At 56.9% G+C, this 18,531-nt stretch overlaps 1 protein-coding gene across 4 annotated transcripts in view; it reads right to left on the bottom strand.

The window, feature by feature from the left end:
• Nucleotides 1-1,418: 1,418 nt before the first annotated feature.
• The window catches only part of GRB7 (growth factor receptor bound protein 7), a 39,587-nt gene continuing 22,474 nt past the window's right edge, over nucleotides 1,419-18,531 (bottom strand). For 3 of the 4 annotated variants that reach the window (XM_048830329.2, XM_048830331.2, XM_048830330.2), the window contains 14 exons: nucleotides 18,229-18,427; nucleotides 17,118-17,259; nucleotides 10,612-10,768; nucleotides 10,094-10,215; nucleotides 9,482-9,559; nucleotides 8,282-8,419; nucleotides 7,217-7,327; nucleotides 6,540-6,638; nucleotides 6,141-6,221; nucleotides 4,674-4,790; nucleotides 3,983-4,043; nucleotides 2,974-3,061; nucleotides 2,064-2,157; nucleotides 1,419-1,668 (listed from right to left, as the gene is read on the bottom strand). In XM_048830329.2, coding sequence (XP_048686286.2) covers nucleotides 1,522-1,668; nucleotides 2,064-2,157; nucleotides 2,974-3,061; nucleotides 3,983-4,043; nucleotides 4,674-4,790; nucleotides 6,141-6,221; nucleotides 6,540-6,638; nucleotides 7,217-7,327; nucleotides 8,282-8,419; nucleotides 9,482-9,559; nucleotides 10,094-10,215; nucleotides 10,612-10,768; nucleotides 17,118-17,259; nucleotides 18,229-18,427 — 1,634 coding nt within the window. In that variant the 3' untranslated portion in view covers nucleotides 1,419-1,521. The remainder of the gene's footprint in view (nucleotides 1,669-2,063; nucleotides 2,158-2,973; nucleotides 3,062-3,982; nucleotides 4,044-4,673; nucleotides 4,791-6,140; nucleotides 6,222-6,539; nucleotides 6,639-7,216; nucleotides 7,328-8,281; nucleotides 8,420-9,481; nucleotides 9,560-10,093; nucleotides 10,216-10,611; nucleotides 10,769-17,117; nucleotides 17,260-18,228; nucleotides 18,428-18,531) is intronic. The other variant, XM_075123549.1, reaches the window with a different exon arrangement.

Genomic DNA, 18,531 nt, shown 5'->3' with positions numbered 1-18,531 from the left:
AGCAGGGCTTGGGGCCAGACCCCAACCCCCAGCATCTGAACAAGGCCCAGCTCAAAGCGTGACCCTGGACTCCCTGCACCTCCAGGTTTTCCTCACCTCTGGTCAGCCTGAATGGACCCAGCTGCACCTTGATTCCCATGGCCCTGGGCAAATGGCAGAGGAATCTCTGTATGAGTCACCCTGGCTCCTGGCCAGCCCCAAACCTAGCTGACGCTAGCTTCTGCCTTGTTCCCAAGGAGGGACTTCCTCCCGGAGGATTGGGAGCAAGGCCAACCCTGTCGGTGGAATGTTATCTACTATCAATATTGAGAGCCCCGGGCCTCTCCATGCGGCCCGATAACCCATCGCTAATCCCAGCCAGTACAGAAACAGCTGGGCGCTGTTTCTTGCTGTGGCCAGGCCTGTTGGCTTCACCCGCCAGCTCAGAAAGGGAGACATGGCCACTCCCACACAGGGGGCAAGTGCATGGGATCTGCACTACCTATCAGGGTCCGCTGCCACTGACATACAGTTCTCCGTGGCTGGGGAACGGTGGCTGCCCTCAGGCAGGTTGCTGCTATGGGGAGCAGAAAGGTGAGCCTCAGCCCGCGCACAGAAGGGTCTGGACTCCAACCCCCAGGGAGGCCAGTGCTCTAGGTTAGAAGGAGCCACTCTGGCACTGATCTGACGGAAAGAAGTGGAAACCTGAAGAGAAAGGCAACGTAACCACCCCCTTGCCTCGGCTCCCAGCGGTCACTGGCCAGAGAGGTTGGAACCTAGGGGAGAAAGTGCACGAGTGGGTAGATATTCCCAAAGGACGAGGAGCTCCGAACCCAGCCAAGAGGCTGCAGGGGCCCAGGGAGGAGGGCGCAGACACAGCATCCAGGGCTCTGTGCAGGAGGAGTGCTGGGACATACCAAACGGGACCATCCCCAAGCTCCCGGCTTGGCTTCCCAAGGGCACACAGAATACGACCATTAACACTGAGTAGCTGGTGGGGAGGGAGGAGAGACTCTAGGATCAAACAGATAGAGCATATTGGGGCAGAGCTGGGGGCGCAGGGATACAGGTGGGAAGGGGAATACAGGCATGGAGAGTTACGGGACAGAGGGATATGAGGCAGAAAGAGATGGGAGTGGAAGGATACAGGAAGGGACAGAGAGAGATGACCGTGGAAGGATATGGGGCAGAGAGAGACGGGAGCGGGGGCACAGGGGGAGGGGCAGCAGTGAGCCAAGGCCGCGGGCTGGTGGAAGCACAGGGGCGAGGTCTCCCTTTGAAACGATAAATTTCGGTCCTTCGGGCTCCTTGGGCGCTGGGGGTGCCATTCCGGCCTCTCACCTGGCCGGTGCTCACTTGACGGGGCTGAGTGGTGACTGACACCCCAGCAGAGGGCGGAGCACGAGCCAAGTCTGGCCCCTGCGGCCGCCACTGCCCGGCCGAAGTGGGGCGAGGGGCGGAAGTTTTGTGCTGATCCTAGTCCCGCTTGCTGCGCGTTGGCTGTGGCCCCTCGCAGAGCCCTGCTGCCCACCGGGAGGTCTGTCACAAGGCGACGCGGGTGCAGTAATGTCTGAGCTTGCAGGGCAGGATGCCCCGGTTGATTTGGTGAAACTCCACCAGCTGGATGAGATCGGCAAAGCGCGTCTGGCCGTCATCCATGGTGAAGTAAAGCTGCCCCTCTTCCTCGCTCTGCAGAGAAATGGGGTGGGAGGGTGTGTGCTCAGCTCTCCTGGCCCATGCTTGGCCAGGGCAGGCCGGGAACAGCCAGCTCCCCTACAGACTTATTAAGCTATTGTTTCAGTGACCTCTCCTGCCAGGAGGCGACACTGGAGGGAGTGGGAGCGTTCCCAAGGTTAGTGTTGTCTGATAGGTCTCTTCAGGGACTCACACAGGGAGAGGCTGGGAGCTCCCCCCACAGCCAGTGCTCCTGCCCCATTTCCCTGCTGGGAGCTCTTTTTACACCATTCCTATATGTGACTCTCCTCCCCATGGGTTTGCTCCTTGAGCGAGTTTGTAAAGCACCCTCACCCATATTGCTGGGAAGGCAAAGTCTGTGGCAGCTGGGGCTGGGGAGGGGCACTTACTGGCAGGATGAGATAGTGCTTGACTTTCTGTAGGTGGCACAAGGACAGGACGTAGCCCTTGGGGTTCCGCTGGCTTTCCCGCACCAAAAACACCCTAAAAAATCAAAGCAAGAGAGGGGGCTGTTACCAATATGCTGTCGCTGCCCACCCAACTTCTGCTATCCACCAGGGGGAGCCCAGAGCAGCATCTGAGCTGCTCAGTCATCTCAGCTGAAATCAACACAGCCTCACGGGGAATGCTGTTGAAAGCAGCCGAACCCGTGCCACGACCAAGGGGTGCTGTAACCCTTTGCAGTGAGAGCTGGCAATGAACTTGTCCCAGACAGTGGCCTGTGCTGGATAACTCTGAGGCATAAAATCTTGCCTAATTGCACAGCCCTGTACCAAGGAGGGACATTCCCTCCTGACCCCAGAACTGATGGGTGCCCTGAAGCATGAAGATTGAAAGCTTTTCTTACTTTATCCTCTCTAGCGTCACTGCTGGTGCTCATCTTATCCACAAAAGCAGTACTGACAACCTCAATTATTCAAAAAGCAAGTCAGGCCCCAAAAAGTATGAGATTTATCTTAAAAATAATGATTTTTTTAAAAATTGGGGGTTTCTTATTTGCCTTCTTGGTTTTGAGCCTGTAGCAGGGGTCACATTTTCTCTGCAACCACAAGGGCTAGAAACTCACTTTAAAAAAAAATGCTCAGATTCTCATGTCATCACAAGTCTCCAGAAGCTGGCGCTTTAAGGAAACTTTAAGGAAAATATTGTGAGACTGGGGATTAAATTGCTGTCCAAGTGTCTTTGGAACCTTGCTAAGCATTTGGCCTCACTGACATCCTGCAGCAGGGAGTCCCTTGAGTTAATGCCTACTTCGAGTTAACAGAAGCCATGTAATCAGTGTTCAAAGCCTTTCCGTACCCATCAACTAATCCCTGCTGGATTATCAATCGCTGTGTGTCTTCCCTTGAGATCCGCCCATGAAACCATGGCTGTGTTCGATGGATGGCTGAGAAAAGAAAATGGAGGAAGAAAAGCTTTTTTGATCTGACTCTCTTACAAACCCTTTCACAGAGAAAATTTGTATACCGTGGTGGGTTTGCAAAACTGAAGGGGTATTGGAGAGAGCAAGAAAGAGAAAAAAAGGCAAACTCTTTGGGGCAGGGACTATCTCTTTGTTCTGCCTCTGTACAGTGCCTAGCACCATGTGGTCCTGGTCTGTGACTGGACCTCCTAAGTGCTATGTTAACACAAATAATAAATTAAAGTAGCACTGACCCCAAATGAGATCAGGGCCCCATTGTGCTGGGTGCTGCATAGACAGAGAGTGAGAGACAGCCCTTGCCCCAAAGGGCTCCCAGGCTAAATAGACAAGACAGACAAAGGGTAGGAGGGGAAACTGAGGTACGGAGAAATCAAATGACTTGTCCAAGGTCACTCAGGGAGTCTGTGGCAGAGCCAGGAATTGAACATGAGTCTCCATTGAGCATCTTAGCTACAAGACCATTCTTTGGCTGGCAGCAGTAGTAGGCCCTTATCCACCATGTAGATCAGATACTGGGGAAAGTTTCAATTCAGTCCCCAAAATTCCCTTATAACCAAAGTTAGAAGAATATCCAGGGTGGCATTTTAGGTTCTATAAAATCTTTTTGTTTTTTTTAATCTCAAAATTCACTTTTGGAACAAGTTCCCCTCCACTTCGTGTCTCCGTCTGCACCAGTGCAAGGTGTGTGTAAGACACAACCACCCTGATCTGCTAGTGTTTCACACCCACTTGGCACTGACATGAGCTTCAGAGCAATTGGGCTCATTGTATCCCTACAGCGTCTGGTTCTGGCTCCCCTTTGATCAAGCCCAGAATCCTTTTGGGAAGGACGTCTCCCTGGGTGACCCTCAGCCAACCGAAGGGGGTAGAGGGGTCTTCACTCACCTGTGCTGAGCGGGGAGCCCTGGCAAGGAATCGGCAGGCTGTAGCGGTGACTTGTCTTCTTCTGCGGCACGGAAAGCAAGGAGCAGGGCATTACTATGGGGTGTTGTTATTAGGCCTTAGCACAATGCTACTTTCATGGAAAATCAAACCAGAAACGAGCGCCACGGTGAATGCTGGGAATGACCTGGGAGCAAGGATAGGACAGACCCAGAGAGGGCGAGAGCACAGGCTGCAGCCGGGGGGAGGCTGCAATCTGAGGGCTACCGTAGCCTCATTGCAATCTGGTGCAAGGGCTCTGTGTCTCCACACCCTCACCAGAGCATCCCACTGGACGCCGATGGAGCTGGGCTGAGACGATCTCACCTTTCCCAGACCGGAGGAAGAGCTCTGTGGAGCTTGGAAGCTTGTCTCTTTCGCCAACAGAAGTTGGTCCAATAAGATATCAGCTCACCCACCTTGTCTTTCTCCTATCCTGGGATCAGCACGTCTACAACAACACGGCATCCACCAGCCCATATCACAGTTTAATTGTTTAAGCTAACCCGGTGCAGCTCTCTGTGCAGATAAGCCACCAGCTGGAAGCTGTTTGGACAGCTTGATGAAGATGCACGGCCCCAACACCGCCTCCAGCCTCAGCCCGCTTCCCTGCCCGGCCTCTGACTTCTAGCTCCGCCTGGAAGCATGAACTCACCCTCCACGACTGAGCCTCTTCCAGGGCCACCGTCAGCGCCTCGTTGGGGTTCTCAATCACACGGCCTGTGCACCCCGAGAAATCCATGGCCACCAAGGTGTTGTCAGACATGCTCCTCTGTGGGATGAAATAACAGCTGAGGCGAGAACAGCCACGGGGGTGGGGAAGGGGGACCCTGTCCTGGAAGACGGGAGCCGTGGGACAGAGATCTACAGTTCTACAGTTCAGGGCCCTGTAAGCAGCTTTGAGAGGGGTCCCATTATGTCAGCACTGAGTCCTATCAGCAAGGGACCTGGGGGCCTGTAAGTGTTGAGCTGTAGCAGTTCAGGGCATAAACAGGGCTCTTCATTGGGCACCTCTCCGCAGCACAAAATGGACTCAAAAATCAAAGCTCCATTACGGGCATCATAAAATCCCACCGCGGCCCATGGATCCCTGGGTATTTTAAAGGAAACATTTCGTGGCCAGCTACATCATTAGGTACCACCCAGCCTCTGCTTCAACTAACTGCCCCATCATCTGCATAGGTCATGTGGGGAACGTCACTTTGAACTGACGCTCTCCAGTGACTGGGTCCGATAGGTGCCCTCCAGAGAGGTTGCCCTCACGGAGATGCTGTTTGGTGAGCAGTGCAGACAGAACCTGATACGTAACCCCCAAAAGGGTTGCATCTGGTCAGATCCAGACATCAGTCTCCTTGTCCTCCCTTCGGCACGCAATGCTGACAGGCTACTCCTCTAGAGGGTGCTGTCTGAGGCCATCTCGCCTTTAGTTCTGTTTGAACAACAGCACCATGCCTTGCTGGGCAGCTCCTGCGCCCTGGGAGGGGTGGGGGAGCCCGGGGAAGGGCTAGTTGAAAATTTCCCATTGAAACTGTTTTTCTGATTGGAAATTGGGATTTTGATGAAACACATTTTTCACAAAATGTGAAATTTCTGAAAAACAAACACCCCCAAGCCCAAAAAGTTTGATTTGGAAAGGCTGCTACGGTGCCTCATGGGAGCTGTAGTTCAGTTGGCCCATGTTGCCATTCTTCTCTATGGGCCAGGCTCCCCAGCTGGACTACATCTCCCAGGATGCACTCTGGCCAGGGCCTCCCAGGATGCACTGCCAAGGAAAAATCCCCATTTTTCAACCAGCTCTCTAGGCTGAAGGCATTCACCACACCCCTAGTTGCAGGGGGAAGAAACATCATCTTCTGCTGTGCTAACAGGAGATCCGGCGGTGTCGACACAGGAAAACATCAGCCTGGAACAACAAGGGCAGTGAACAGCTGCCGCCTGTCCAGATCCTTTCCCACCTGGGCTCTACCTGTTCTGTGAGCACGTCAGTGAGGACGGCTGTAGGGAGAATGTGGGAATGGGGCCACCACCGTGCACTGCAATTTGGAATCCGCTGAGCCGGCCAGGGGAAAGCGGGGAACGCTGCAAAGGGAGCTCTTCAGGGTGGCTTTGGCGAGGCGCTTACCAGGGGCGTGGTGCTGATCCAGGACTGGTGGCTGCGTCTGGACTGGGACTGCTGGTAGTTCCTGTAGAGCTGCACGCCATACTGGGAAGGAAACAGCCCTTGTTAGCATCAGCAGCACCAGAGCCAAGCCCAGCGGCAGGGCACTGCCTCACCCCGGGCGAACGGCATGAGCTGCAAGGCAAGCAGCACCCCCACCGGCCAATTAGCCCCCCATCGCAACGCGGGGGGGGAGAGGGGGGTGCTAAGTAGCAGCACTAACCTCACCAGCCCAAGGGTGCTGAGCTCCCACAGGAAACAGAACCGAAGTGCAGTCCCCGCTTCCGCCAGCAGGTGTCGCTGTCCGCTCTAGCATGCCAGTGGGCTGGCAGCAAGGTGCAGGGGCCGGCTGGAGGCTCTTACCTTAAAGAGGCGGAAGGCGGCCATCCAGCAGGTGCGGCTCTGCTCGTCCTCGCTGCAGAACAGCTTGAGGCCCTTCATGCCGCTGCGCACCTTGTAGGGCTGCAGAACAGAGCGACAACGGTAACCGCAGGGGGCTGTGTTCAGCGCCGGCCGGGAGGCCACGGCACCGAGCTCCCTGAGCGCGAACCGAGCCCCCCAAGCTGAGAGCCCTGTTTTAGCGGGAGGGGAGAGCGAGGCACGGACTAGCCCCAAGAAGTCTCTGGGAGAGCAGGGAAAAGAACCCAGGAGTCCTGAGTCCCAGTCCCGCGCCCCCAACCACTAGACCCCAAGCTTCTCTGATTGCTGGGAACAAAGCCCGATATCCCAGGCCCCTCTGCTCTACACTCCAATCTGACATCTGGCAAGCCAACCCAGGAGTCCTGGCGCCCAGCCCTCCTTTGCGCTAACCACACGGCCTTAATGGTTGCTGCTGGTGTGTCTCCAGTCCCTTCCACCTCAAGAGGCGCCTGGAAGGACTTTGCGCACCTGGGCCCCTGGTGTAACCATCCTAACTTCTGCTGGGTTTACAGCAGGGATGGATTTGGCCCTGTTTGTGCAGGGATTGCTTCACTTACCGCTGCGGCCTCTAGGGTGCCAGGTGGCAGCCATACCCCCTCAAAACACCTGGCCTCCCTCACCTTGATACAGAAGCTGAACTCGGTGGGTGTGCTGTAGAGTTTTCCCCCTTGGGCGATGAAGTAGACATTGGACTCATTGAGGTCAGCGAAATACTGTAGGTGCCGTGGGTCCTGGGGGAGGAGAGGAAGGAAGAGCATGTGCTGTTTTAGGGGAGGCAGTCCTGGGGCAGGGGGACCAGGACACTTCCCGTCCAGCACCCTGAAGGGCCGGAGAGACCAGACTCCAGATACCGCCGTGACCCAAGCATGGGGCACAGGGGACTCAAACCCAGGAGCCACCGTGGCCTTAGAGCACGAACACCAGGAAGGGAAACCGACTGGTCAGAGGTAGGGAAACTGATCGGTCTCTAAGCTCTTTGGGTCTCCCCATGCATTTGTACATCACCTAGCAAAACGGGGCCCCCCCGGCAGACCAGGGCTGTTGCGTGCTACTGGAATACCCATAATAAACACTGATAATAACTGGCTCGAGGGAAGGAAGGGCAGATTTAAATGGCATCAAAGGTCAAGGAAGGGTTTTAAAAATCACTTCTGCTTTAATAGCCTCAGTGCGTGTTCATTCTGGATGCTGTTATTTATGTACCGTCAGTCTGCTGGGCAGGTTATCAGCAGGGGAACTTAACCAGGAACCTTTGGAGGGAATTAGAGGGGCCTGCGGTACCTGAACTAAAAGCTCCTGCTCCCTTAGCAAGGGCTGCAGCAGGCTCATCAATATGCGAGTGTGGCCCAGCCACCACTAGAGGGGGAGAGAGCCCTACACAGCGTGCACATGGGTGACATATGTGTAGCATCGATAGGGTACTCAGCGATTCATACTGGGATAAGAGCCTACTGCTGCTACCAGCTAAGGGAGCTATGCCTTTAGTCCAAGAGATGTACATCCCGTGCTTTAAGCTAACTATCCAGGGTTCAAGCCTCATTTGTGACTCATAGAGGGCACAGTTCGGATCGCTCCACCCAAAGTAACTAATAACTAGCCACTTCTATAGGAAACCCACGGCCATAAGATGTCTTCAGCCCCACCCCTCCTGCGGTGCCCCCTCCAGACCTGTTGCTCAGCCTCACCTTAGATGTGCCCTTTGTGGAGTAGTAAAGCCCTGAGCGCCGGAGGGAGAAGTAAAACCTCTTCCAGACCTTGCGCCCCACCTCCTTCAGGTGCAGGAAGCCTTGGATCTCTGGGCAGCTGCCAGAATTGAGGAAGTTCTGCAGGACAGGAGGGGTCGGGGAGAACATGGGAAGGAAGAGTTGGGAATTGTTGGGAATTGCAAACAGAATGTTGGGAATCATCAAGACAGGGATAGATAATAAGACGGAAAATATCGTATTGCCTCTATATAAATCCATGGTACGCCCACATCTTGAATACTGCGTGCAGATGTGGTCGCCCCATCTCAAAAAAGATCTCTTGGAATTGGAAAACATTCAGAAAAGGGCAACAAAAATGATTAGGGGTATGGAACAGCTCCCGTATGAGGAGAGATTAATAAGACTGGGACTTTTCAGCTTGGAAAAGAGGTGACTAAGGGGGGATACGATAGAGGTCTATAAAATCATGAGTGGTATAGAGAAAGGAAATAAGGAAGTGTTATTTACTCCTTCTCATAATACAAGAACAAGGGGCCACCAAATGAAATTAATAGGTAGCAGGTTTAAAACAAACACAAGAAAGTATATTTTCACGCTACACACTGCCAACCTCTGGAACTCCTTGCCAGAGGGTGTTGTGAAGGCCAATACTATAATGGGGTTCAAAAGGGAGCTAGATAGATTCATGGAGGATAGGTCCATCAATGGCTATTCGCCAGGATGGGCAGGGATGGTGTCCCTAGCCTCTGTTTGCCAGAAGTTGGGATTGGGTGACAGGGCATGGATCACTGGATGATTACCTGTTCTATTCATTCCTTTTGGCGCACCTGACTTTGGCCACTGTTGGAAGACAGGATACTGGGCTTGATGGACCCAGTCTGGCTGTTCTTATGTTAAGAGCTGACCCTGAACTGGCCCCATAGCTTGAGGCTATCAGGCATCCAGCTCAAGCATTAAGCTCTCTGACTAACAGGCTGCATGGAGGGTTTATCCCAGGTGCATTCGCTTTCTCCCCACCCCACCACAAACTTGTGCTATGCCTGTTTATAGGGCGAAGCTACTTGTGGGCGGTGCCTATGGACAATTCCCAGGGTCACTTTCCTGCTTCAAACCATGTGGGCTAGAGTCAGAACTGGCCACCGGCGATGAGTGCCAGGAGGGCAGTCTGGCAGTGCATACCTGGATGAGCTCCGAGTGGGTCATGCCCTTGTTGGCATCCAAGCAGCTGGACACCATCACCTCAGGGAACAGGGACTGCTGGGATCAGAGAGAGAGAAGATTGTTAGCGGGGACTCTGGGGCAAGCACAAATGCAGCAGACGGGCGCTGCACCATAGCAGCCCCCAGCATCTGGCTGGGGGGCAGACTGGCTCCCCTGGGATCAGGACCAGTGGGCTTGTGACCTCCTGGTGCACTGGGCAGCTGTCCAATTAATGCAGGGCGGTGCTGGAATTAATTTCCTGGCAGTAAAGGGTAGATGCTTAGTCCAGCTGTTTTAGCATATTCAAAGCTCATTCCCAGCTGGGCAGCTCCGGGACCCTGGGGGTTCAGGAGAAGGGAAGGCAACCAGATCTTCCAGCAGCTTCGGGGATTCTTCCCCTGAGCACCACCAGGTCCCCTCTGGTCAGGTCAATGTGTGTCTGGGATTGGCTTCTATCCAGGCAGGGCTGTTCTGTGCCCAGGATGCTGCCTGGATCTCGCCCACTGGAGTCCAAGACATGAAAGGCCAGTGGGTGGCCCTCCGGGTCACGACGGGCTGGGTCGCCCAGCAGCAAGGTCGGCAGGCACTTACCGGTGAGCTTTTAAACAGCTCGTACTTGGCAAAGTTCTTCCGGAAGACGAATCTGCTGTCTCCCCCAATGGGCCAGGTGGCCTGGACCTCCACCACTGACTCATGGTCTTCCAGGCACCGCTCTGTGGAGGAGAAAGCCACAGGGTCAAGGAAGAGCCCTGCCAACCATCATGCACCACAGCACACTGGCTTAGCTTGAGTCAGCCTGCCTCCTTCTAGTTGCCAGCCTCAGCGACTACAGCAGCTTGCCACCGCCCCAGCTAAGCAAGTTGCTCTCTTATGCTCTGTGGGGATTCATAGTCCCTCGCCTGATCTCACCCAAGCCTGCAGTTGCATGCACAGACCTGGCGGCGTGAGCTCCCGCAAGGTCGTGTTTGCATTTGGGCATTAGTGGACACACGTGCACAGAACCAGCTGGGCACGTCTCCCCGCAAGCTCCTAGTTGCATACGTGCACTGGTGGCCATGTGCAGAAAGCTGGCCGTGCAAGGTTCCCCGGGGCTGTACATGCCTCCTCACCTAGGGCCAAGTGCTGATGGAGCTCCACCAGGGACCAGCTGTCGTCATGGAGGGCATGAGTCTTTTGCACCAGCATCTCGCAGACGTGGTGGGCCGTGGCGCCTGCCATGACCTCCAGCGAGCGGCAGGTGCCATCTTCGCTGAAGACCTTTACCACCTGTGGGGCGGAGGCCAGGCCAGGTTAACTTCCCTCTCCCACAGCCCTACCCCCTCACGCTGGACACTCCCTGGGTTCCCTCCCCTCCTCATGTCTCAGTTCTGAATGCACCAGTGGCTGGGTCAATGTCCCTGCAGTGGAGGTCAGGTGGGGCGTGGAGAGCCTGACAGCCAGCCCCAAGGGCAAACCCAAACTGGGCTGAGGTTTATCACCCTCCCAAGGGGAGGCAGTGATGTGTGCAGGGTAGCAGGGTGATAGCAAACAAGCCCTGTCTCCGCACCTGCTCCCCTCCTGGCCAGAGCAATTGTCCCCCCAAGACGCCCTCGGTCGGTTTCGGGGCGTTTGCATCCTGCTCAGCACTGTGGGATCACACAGGAACTGCCAGCCAGAATCAGCCCCAGAATCCATCTAGCCCAAGGTCCTGACAGGGCCCAGCACCAGATGATTTTGAGGAAGGTGTAAGAACCCTCCAGTAGCAGTGGGGAAAGCTGCCACCCCCCATGGTGGGTCTCATCTTGATCTCTAATAGCTAAGAGATCGGAGTAAGACCTAAGCAGGAGATTTACTGTCTCAGCGTCGGTTTCAGGGTGGAATGCACTGCTCCAGGCCAAGCTGGCTGAGCGGCTGTAACTGCTCCCTGCAGAGGATAAGAACCTTCTACTGCAGCCAACTAACTGAGGTGCTTCTTTAGTTCAAGTGCTAACGGGCTGTGCTTTTGCAGCAAAAGGTCCCAGGATTGGTCCCTGCCGGGTGTGGGTCCTCCCCCCACTCCAAGCCAGCGCTCCCCAAAACCAGCTCTCTCTGTCTCCCTCCCGTGAGGCCGGGTCATGGAGCAGTTCTCAGGCACTGACTCTTTGGCACAGGGAGGATTGACCCCCTGCGAGCCCAAATCCCTCTTGCTGTTCACTGGCGTCAACTCATCTATGAAGCCCCCAGCAACTCCCCCCTCTGGCTGTGATCGCCCCCTGGCTCTCAGGCTGCCTCAGTAAGCGAGCGGGTAGCTTCGGCGTCCCTCTGCTCTGGGAAAGTGGTTCCAGGGCTGTGGGTTGCCCAGCGACCGGGTAGCCTTAGCCTCCTTTTGTGCCACAGAGGGAGATCTCTGGCTCTATGCAGCTGGGGCTGGGCAGCAGGCCGGCTGGGCAGCAGGCCAGCTGGCCCGCCCCTCGGCTCCAGAACCAAATTCAGAAGCAGCAGAACGAGACAGGGGCGAGTCCAGGGATCAGGCTTCTGGCTGTGGGGAGAGGTCAGATTGGGGAGGAGATGGTAGAAGTGCAAGAAAGCCTGACTCCGACTGGCCCAGCCCAGCTTCTACTGGCCCCGCCCCAGAGGGGAATCCGTGATGTGTCTCATCTGAAACAGCTGCTGCCCATAGCCCAGGAGGGTCCTGGCTTAAGTTGGGGGGGAAGTGGATAGCTACGTCACCACTGCCCCTTGGCATGGGCTGAACACCCCTTGCTCCATGTTGCACCCCACAATCCTTCTGGTGTTACATGCTCCCCGTTGCGGGGGCCTGATGGGCAGCTGGGGAAATGGCCAGGCAGAGACCATCTGCATCCCCCAGCGTGTCGCTTGGCGACACCAGGGCAGTGGATGCGGCTCAGGCTCCGCCCTGTAGTGATATCCCCAGGGCATGACTATGCTGACCCCTTCCCTCCCCCAAAGGAATGGGCACTGCTGGCTAATGAGAAACAGGCTGGGTCTGCTCCCAAGAATACAGAGGGTGTGAGGTTCCCTGCTGGGCCTCTGGAGGGGAAAGATTGCTGGGGGTTTGGAGCTTGGGGCGGGATACGGATGGGGAAGGAAAGGCCAACAAGTGGCATTCCCTAGGGGTCCAAGGCTGCACCCTTGCACTGTGGGGAGAGGAACCCCATGACCAGCTGCTTAGCACTAGCTGGAAGCAGGCCTGTCAATAGACAAGTGTCAGCTGCCAGCAGAGTTTGGGGGTGGGCTGGCTGGTCCTGTTCCCGTCACAGTCAAAGGCAGGAATCCCAAGGTGCAGGATTGGGCCCCAAATCTCTCCAGCAACAAAGAGAAAATAAACAGTGCAAAGATACTGGAGCAGAGTGGGCTAGGGGCTAGAGCATGCATCAGGACTCCTGGGTCCTATTCCCAAATCTAGGAGGGACTATCGTCTGGTGATGCAAGCCGGGGTTCAGGACTCTGGGGGTCCATTCACATCTCTAAAAGGGAGCATTGTCTAGGGGCTAGAGCAGGTATTAGTGGTACAGGACTCCTGGGTTCTATTCCTGGCTCAGTGGTCCATGCTCATTACAGTACTTGGTTGCAAATTGAGGTGTGTAGTGAGTCAGCTAGGGGTCGGGGAGGGGGGGAGCTTTTGCGAACATAACCAGCTCATTGAGTTTCTAACCTTACAGCCCTTTCACAGGGCTGTCTCCCAGGAGGGTGGCGGGGTCCCCCAGCACTGAACCCAAACAGCCTCTCTGGAGGGAGCTGGAGCATCGCTCCTAGCAAGGAAATGGAGGCAAAGTGAGGTGGCCAAGGTCATGCAAGCAAGCCTGGGAGAGAGCCAGCAGTTGAACCTGGATGTCCAGCCTCCCATTCCCATCCCTGTTAGACCATCCACTGCCAGGGGATCCTGGCAGGAAGCAGCATCATGGCTGGACCCTGCCCACAAGGAATTTACAACGACATCGAAGTGCAGCAGCGCCTTGGGCTAGGCTGAGACCCGAATCCTCCCTGCTAGTCCCCGGTTAACCCACCAGAGGGGGATAAGCACCTGCTGAATTGGCACAGCGCGCGGGGACGTCAATGCCCTTTGCAGAGCCGGCCCACTGTGCCTGTTCTCTGTGCCCCAGCTGTGATGAGGCCCCATGGTGCCAGGCACTGCACAGATACACAGCGAGAGGCGCCCCTTGCCCAGCCTGTGGGAGAGACAGGCGCTCCCCAAAGGGCTTGTGACACTGTAAACTCTTCGGGGCAGGGACCGTCTCTTTGTTCTGCGTCTGTACTGCGCCTAGCACCATTGGACCTTGGTCTGTGACTGGGGCCCCTCGGCACCACTGCAATAGAACTAAGGAAGGGTGGGAGGGGAAACTGAGGCACAGGTCACAAAGCAGCTAAGGGAACAGCACGCAGGCTACTTAACTCCCAGGCAGGCCCTAGCGGGGAGGAGCAGGGGGCAGCCCAGGCCATGGGGTGGCTTGGGAGGCTGCCAGCCACTGTCTTGAAGCCACAGGCTCCCCCCTTCCACGTGCCATGAAGTTCATGACCTTTGCAGGGAGGGTTCAGATTTCCTTCAGTGCCTTCCTTCATGTTCTACCAGCTAGGGGCGGGTGCGGGGAGGCTCTTTCTGTGGTTGGCTGCTCTCTACCAGCCACCTGAGCTGCTCTTTGCAGACACCAGCCATGCCCTGAGCGTCTGCGCACGGAGGGGGCAGACGGTCGGTCGTTAGGGCTGCAATAAAGCAGTTCCTGGGCTGGCCCCACGTGGCACCCGCTGCTTGGCTCCTTTTATCTCTATCCAGCGGCCATTGCCTGGCAGGAAACCAGTCCAGGTGCTGATCCCTGCTGCCTCTGGGACATGTTTTGGCTATGTGTGCCATGGACCCCTTGCTCTGAGCCCCCAGACGGCCCCTGCTTGGCCTGCCATGGGCATTATCCACCCGGCACCACTGGACCTCTGTAGCCCGGAGAGAAGCAAGGTGTCGAAAACCCATGAACATCCCATGCCCACCTCCCTGCTCTTCCCTTCGGTGATGGCTCATCCGCTTCCCTCCGGGAAGTGCTGAATTTCCTCAGCCAGCAGCCAGGCCAAATCAAAGCCAAAGGCGTTGGCTTCTTGGGCTCTGTCTACTCCGATGCTGCTGACCCCAGGGAACAGGGGTCCCGCTTGCTTGTCCCCTCTGCCGGAGAGGCCTTGGGAACCATCTGCCCCCCGAGCTCACAGCCTGGGGGCAGCCTGTCCTTGGCATAGGGTCGCAATGGTAACAGTGATGTGGGCTTCCTGGGAATGGCCCTGACAGGTCTCCCAGGGTCATTGGAGCTGTGGGGGGGCGCATGAAATATGGGGGGTGTGCTGCCAAAAGGGGATTGATTTACAGTCAGGCCAGCACGGCCCCTGTGTGGTAGGCCCTCAGCTTGGGGGGAGGGCGCTGCCCGGCTGGGGCTGTACTGAGGCCTCTGAGCTGCTGATGGTGGGAGGAGTCTGTCACGAGCGTGTTAGGCCTCATGCTGCTGCCACAGCCAGCTTTCTGTCCCACAGGCTGAGGAGCCCCTGGCTCGTGGCCCCCACAGTCTGTCGGGATGGCTGCGCTGGCCTCTCAGCAGCACCTCCCAGTGTGTGGGGGAGGGACACCAGCTCCCACCCTCGGCCCGCTCAGCTAACCCAGCCCTGGGGGCGAAGGGCTGCACCCGAGGCCCAAACCCCAACCCCATCACCGTCCCAGGGGAGATTCGGGTCTTGCGGCAGCCCTGGGTTGATTTAAGGCTCGTTGACGTTCCATGGGAGGGGGCTGAGCTGTCCCCTACCCAAGGGCTCCCCAGAACCACCCTGACACCTGCTACCTGCAGTCCGGGCAGGTGAGACGCCCCTAGAGGAGGGATCCTAAAGTGCAATGGAAATGTACGATGGAGCACGCAGACAACACCCCTGGGGGCAATGGGAAAGGCCGGGGCCGGCACCAGGGTAATCCTGTGGGAAAGTGACCAGTCCATGGCTATGTGATCCCCTCCCCCTGGCTGTCTGCTCCTCACCCCACCCTGGCCCCACCGCTGCTCCTCCTGACTGATCAAGTCCCCCAGGGATTAGAGCACCCCAGTGCCCCCTCTTGCTCACCCAGCAGCACCCATGCTCCAGATGAAAGGCAAGGGAACCTTTATAGTTATTATTCTCCAAAGCCCTTAATTGTAATCTTATTCCTTGCTGGCGAGTCAGTAAATTGGCTCCAAGATCTGAGCACGTCGGGACACACAGACCTCCTAGAGACGTCCAGAGATTCTTCCAGACACATAATTCCACTCTCCCCACCCAACCCAGGGTAACTGCCAGCGTCAAAACCCACAGAGTCCCTGGGCTATGTCCAGTTGTCCCTCTGAACCTGAAGGAATAGCCAAAGACCGACACATGTACAGAGACTGACATGTCTAGAGGGCTTCTCGTCCAAGAGGATCCCAAAGCACTTTGCTCACGTGGAAGAAATAGAGTCCACCATCCCAACCTGCTGAAATGCAGCCACCTCTGGGGTGGAACATGTCAGCACTTTGAGCAAGGCCTCAGCAACACTGCCTAATACTTTAGGGCAGGGAGTGAAGAAAGGTACTGAACTGTAGGGGGAGTTTAGCAAGGGGGAATGGAGCTTTCCAAATTGGGATTTGGCCAGAAAGCCAGGAGTTAAAAACCTGGCTTCTCGCGAAAGGTGCTGTGAAATCTTCAGTGACCACGACTGATCCAGATCTTGAGAAAAACAAGTTCCGGGGACCAGAGAGCAAAGCCAATCAGATTTGTCAGGGAAAGGGAATTGAGCCTAGAAAGAGCAGCCACTTCCCTCCCTTGTGGTTCAGCTCACCTGCTCCTGCAGAGACTCAGCTGCATTTCCCAGCTGTTCCCTGGCTCTCCTGGGCCTGCTCCAACCCGTCTCATCCATCTGGCTTGACTGGGAGGTCTTTGGGGCAGGGATGGTTTATACAGCACCCAGCACAGTGGGGCCCCGATGGCTAACTACTACAGCCCCTTCCCCCGCCCCCAGTACCAGCCCACCAAAGTCTCTGCACAAGGGGGCACTGATCCGGGTCTCCAGCAGGGGCGGGTGCACTGGGCGGGCCACACTGTGGCACCTGGTGTTTTCAGGGTGCAGTGTTCGGCACACCACGGGTTAAGCGGCTGTGCTGGGCCCGGCTCAGAGGCAGGTGATTGCCTGGGGAGGTGTCAGGTGGGAAGTGCTGGAAAGTTTCCAAGGGTGCCTGGAAACTGTCCCACCTATAATTACAAGCTTGTGGGGGCCTGGGTCGCCGAAACACACCGGGATCCATGCCGACCATCCCTATGGAAACCAACCGCCTGCCTCATCAAGCCCCGTCATGCCCAGCTGCCCTGCACACCCCAGCCAGACTCAGCTCAGGAGTTCGATGGGGCACCAGCACAGGGGGATGACCCACCCAGGGTCAAAAAGCAGGTCAGCGGCAGAGCTGGGAACAGGACCCAGGAGTCCTGACGCCCAACCCCACTGCCCCAACCGCTAGACTCCGCCGCGTGCCAGAACCAGGGAGAGAACCCAGGTGTCCTGGCACGCAGGCCCATTGATTCCCTGTGCGTCCAACCACCACTGTGGCTAACGCCGCAAACCCGTCCAGGAGCTGCCCTGCCCTCCCAGCCCCTGAGCCGGTGCACTTACGTGGGGGCCGCTTTCCCACTGCGGGCCTTGCCCTGCCGAGGGGCTGCTGAGGATGGGTGACTTGGAGGGGCTGCAGAGCTCGGGGAAGGGGTTGGGGATGGACGGGAGCGACGAGGCTCGTGGCTCTTCCTCCTTCAACTTCCTGCCAGAAAGGAGAGGTTTGGGGTGAGGGCGCAGGGGCCTGGCATGTGAACCACCCTGAGATCACAGGAGCCATACAACGTTCCGATGCAAACAACAGCACAAAGCGTGGAGGATCGGGCCCAAAGTATCCAGAGCCTGAAGGTAGTCGGGCGCCCGGACCCTTGCAGCCCCTCCCCAGAGACTGACGGCTGTGCCAACAAAAGCTACCTCCGCCCCAGTCAGCAGCAGCCGCAGGCCTGGTGATTTCACTCTGCTCTTAAAGGGACGTGCCGTGCACTCCCTCAGCCGGAGAGTGGGCCCAGGCGCTGAGATCCAGAGGTGGGCGGGCGAGTTAATAATTAACTCTAAACCCCTTGGCTCTCCCTAGTGCTGTTCATCCAGGCTCAAAGGCGAAGAAGGAGCCTCCCTCCTTGCAGGCTGCACCCCTGTCTCCTCCTGCTGGATCCCTCCACCAGCTGATGCTCCCCTCCCTCCCCATGGGGGAGGCTTGTGGCACAAGCCTCCATTTTGCAGAGGAGGAAACTGAAGTATGAAGCGGGGAAGAGACTCACCCAAGGTCACACAGCCAGTCAGTGGCAGAGTTGGGACTAGAACCCAGGAGTCCTGACTCTCAGCCACCCCTCTAACCACTAGACCCCATGGTCCTCCTAGTGCTGGGCATAGAACCCAGGAGTCCTGATTCTCAGCCACCACCACCTGACTCTAACCACTAGATACCATGCTCCTTCCAGTGCTGGGCATAGAACCCAGGAGTCCTGACTCCCAGTCTTGTATTTTAACATGATCGACCTTCCAGGACCATGTGGCTTGGAGGCTAATGGTGGTGAGGGCATCACAGCTCCACAAGGGGACAGAGACACTCACTCTCCCCCCGGCCCCGGGGGCAGGCCAGACACACTGCTGGGAAAATCATGGGACCCCGTTGTGGAGGGCAGGATGGAGTTCCCCGCAATGCCCTGCTCCTAACCTGTTGACTTGGATGACCAGCGGCTGTGAGCGCTTCACGTCGCTGCCGGCCAGCAGCCCGGCCTTGTCCCGCTCGCCGGTGGGGAAGGCATGGCCATTGGACAGGCTCCGGGTTCGGTCCTGCTCCAGGTGGCCCTGGTACAGGTTGTCCAAGGTGGTGGGCAGGTCGTTCCGCAGCGCTGCCAGGTCCATGGCATTATCTGCAGAGAGAAGGGAGGAGACTGGGATGGTTACTCGTGCCTCTGTGGCTTTCTTCAAACCACCGCACCTTCCCCACCCGCCATGCCGAGCGCCAGGCTCAGCC

This window comes from Caretta caretta, chromosome 27 (genome assembly GCF_965140235.1).
Source record: "Caretta caretta isolate rCarCar2 chromosome 27, rCarCar1.hap1, whole genome shotgun sequence".
Classification (NCBI taxonomy): Eukaryota; Metazoa; Chordata; order Testudines; family Cheloniidae; genus Caretta; species Caretta caretta.
Note: the sequence above shows the minus strand (reverse complement) of the source record. Positions and strands in the feature narration are given on the sequence as shown.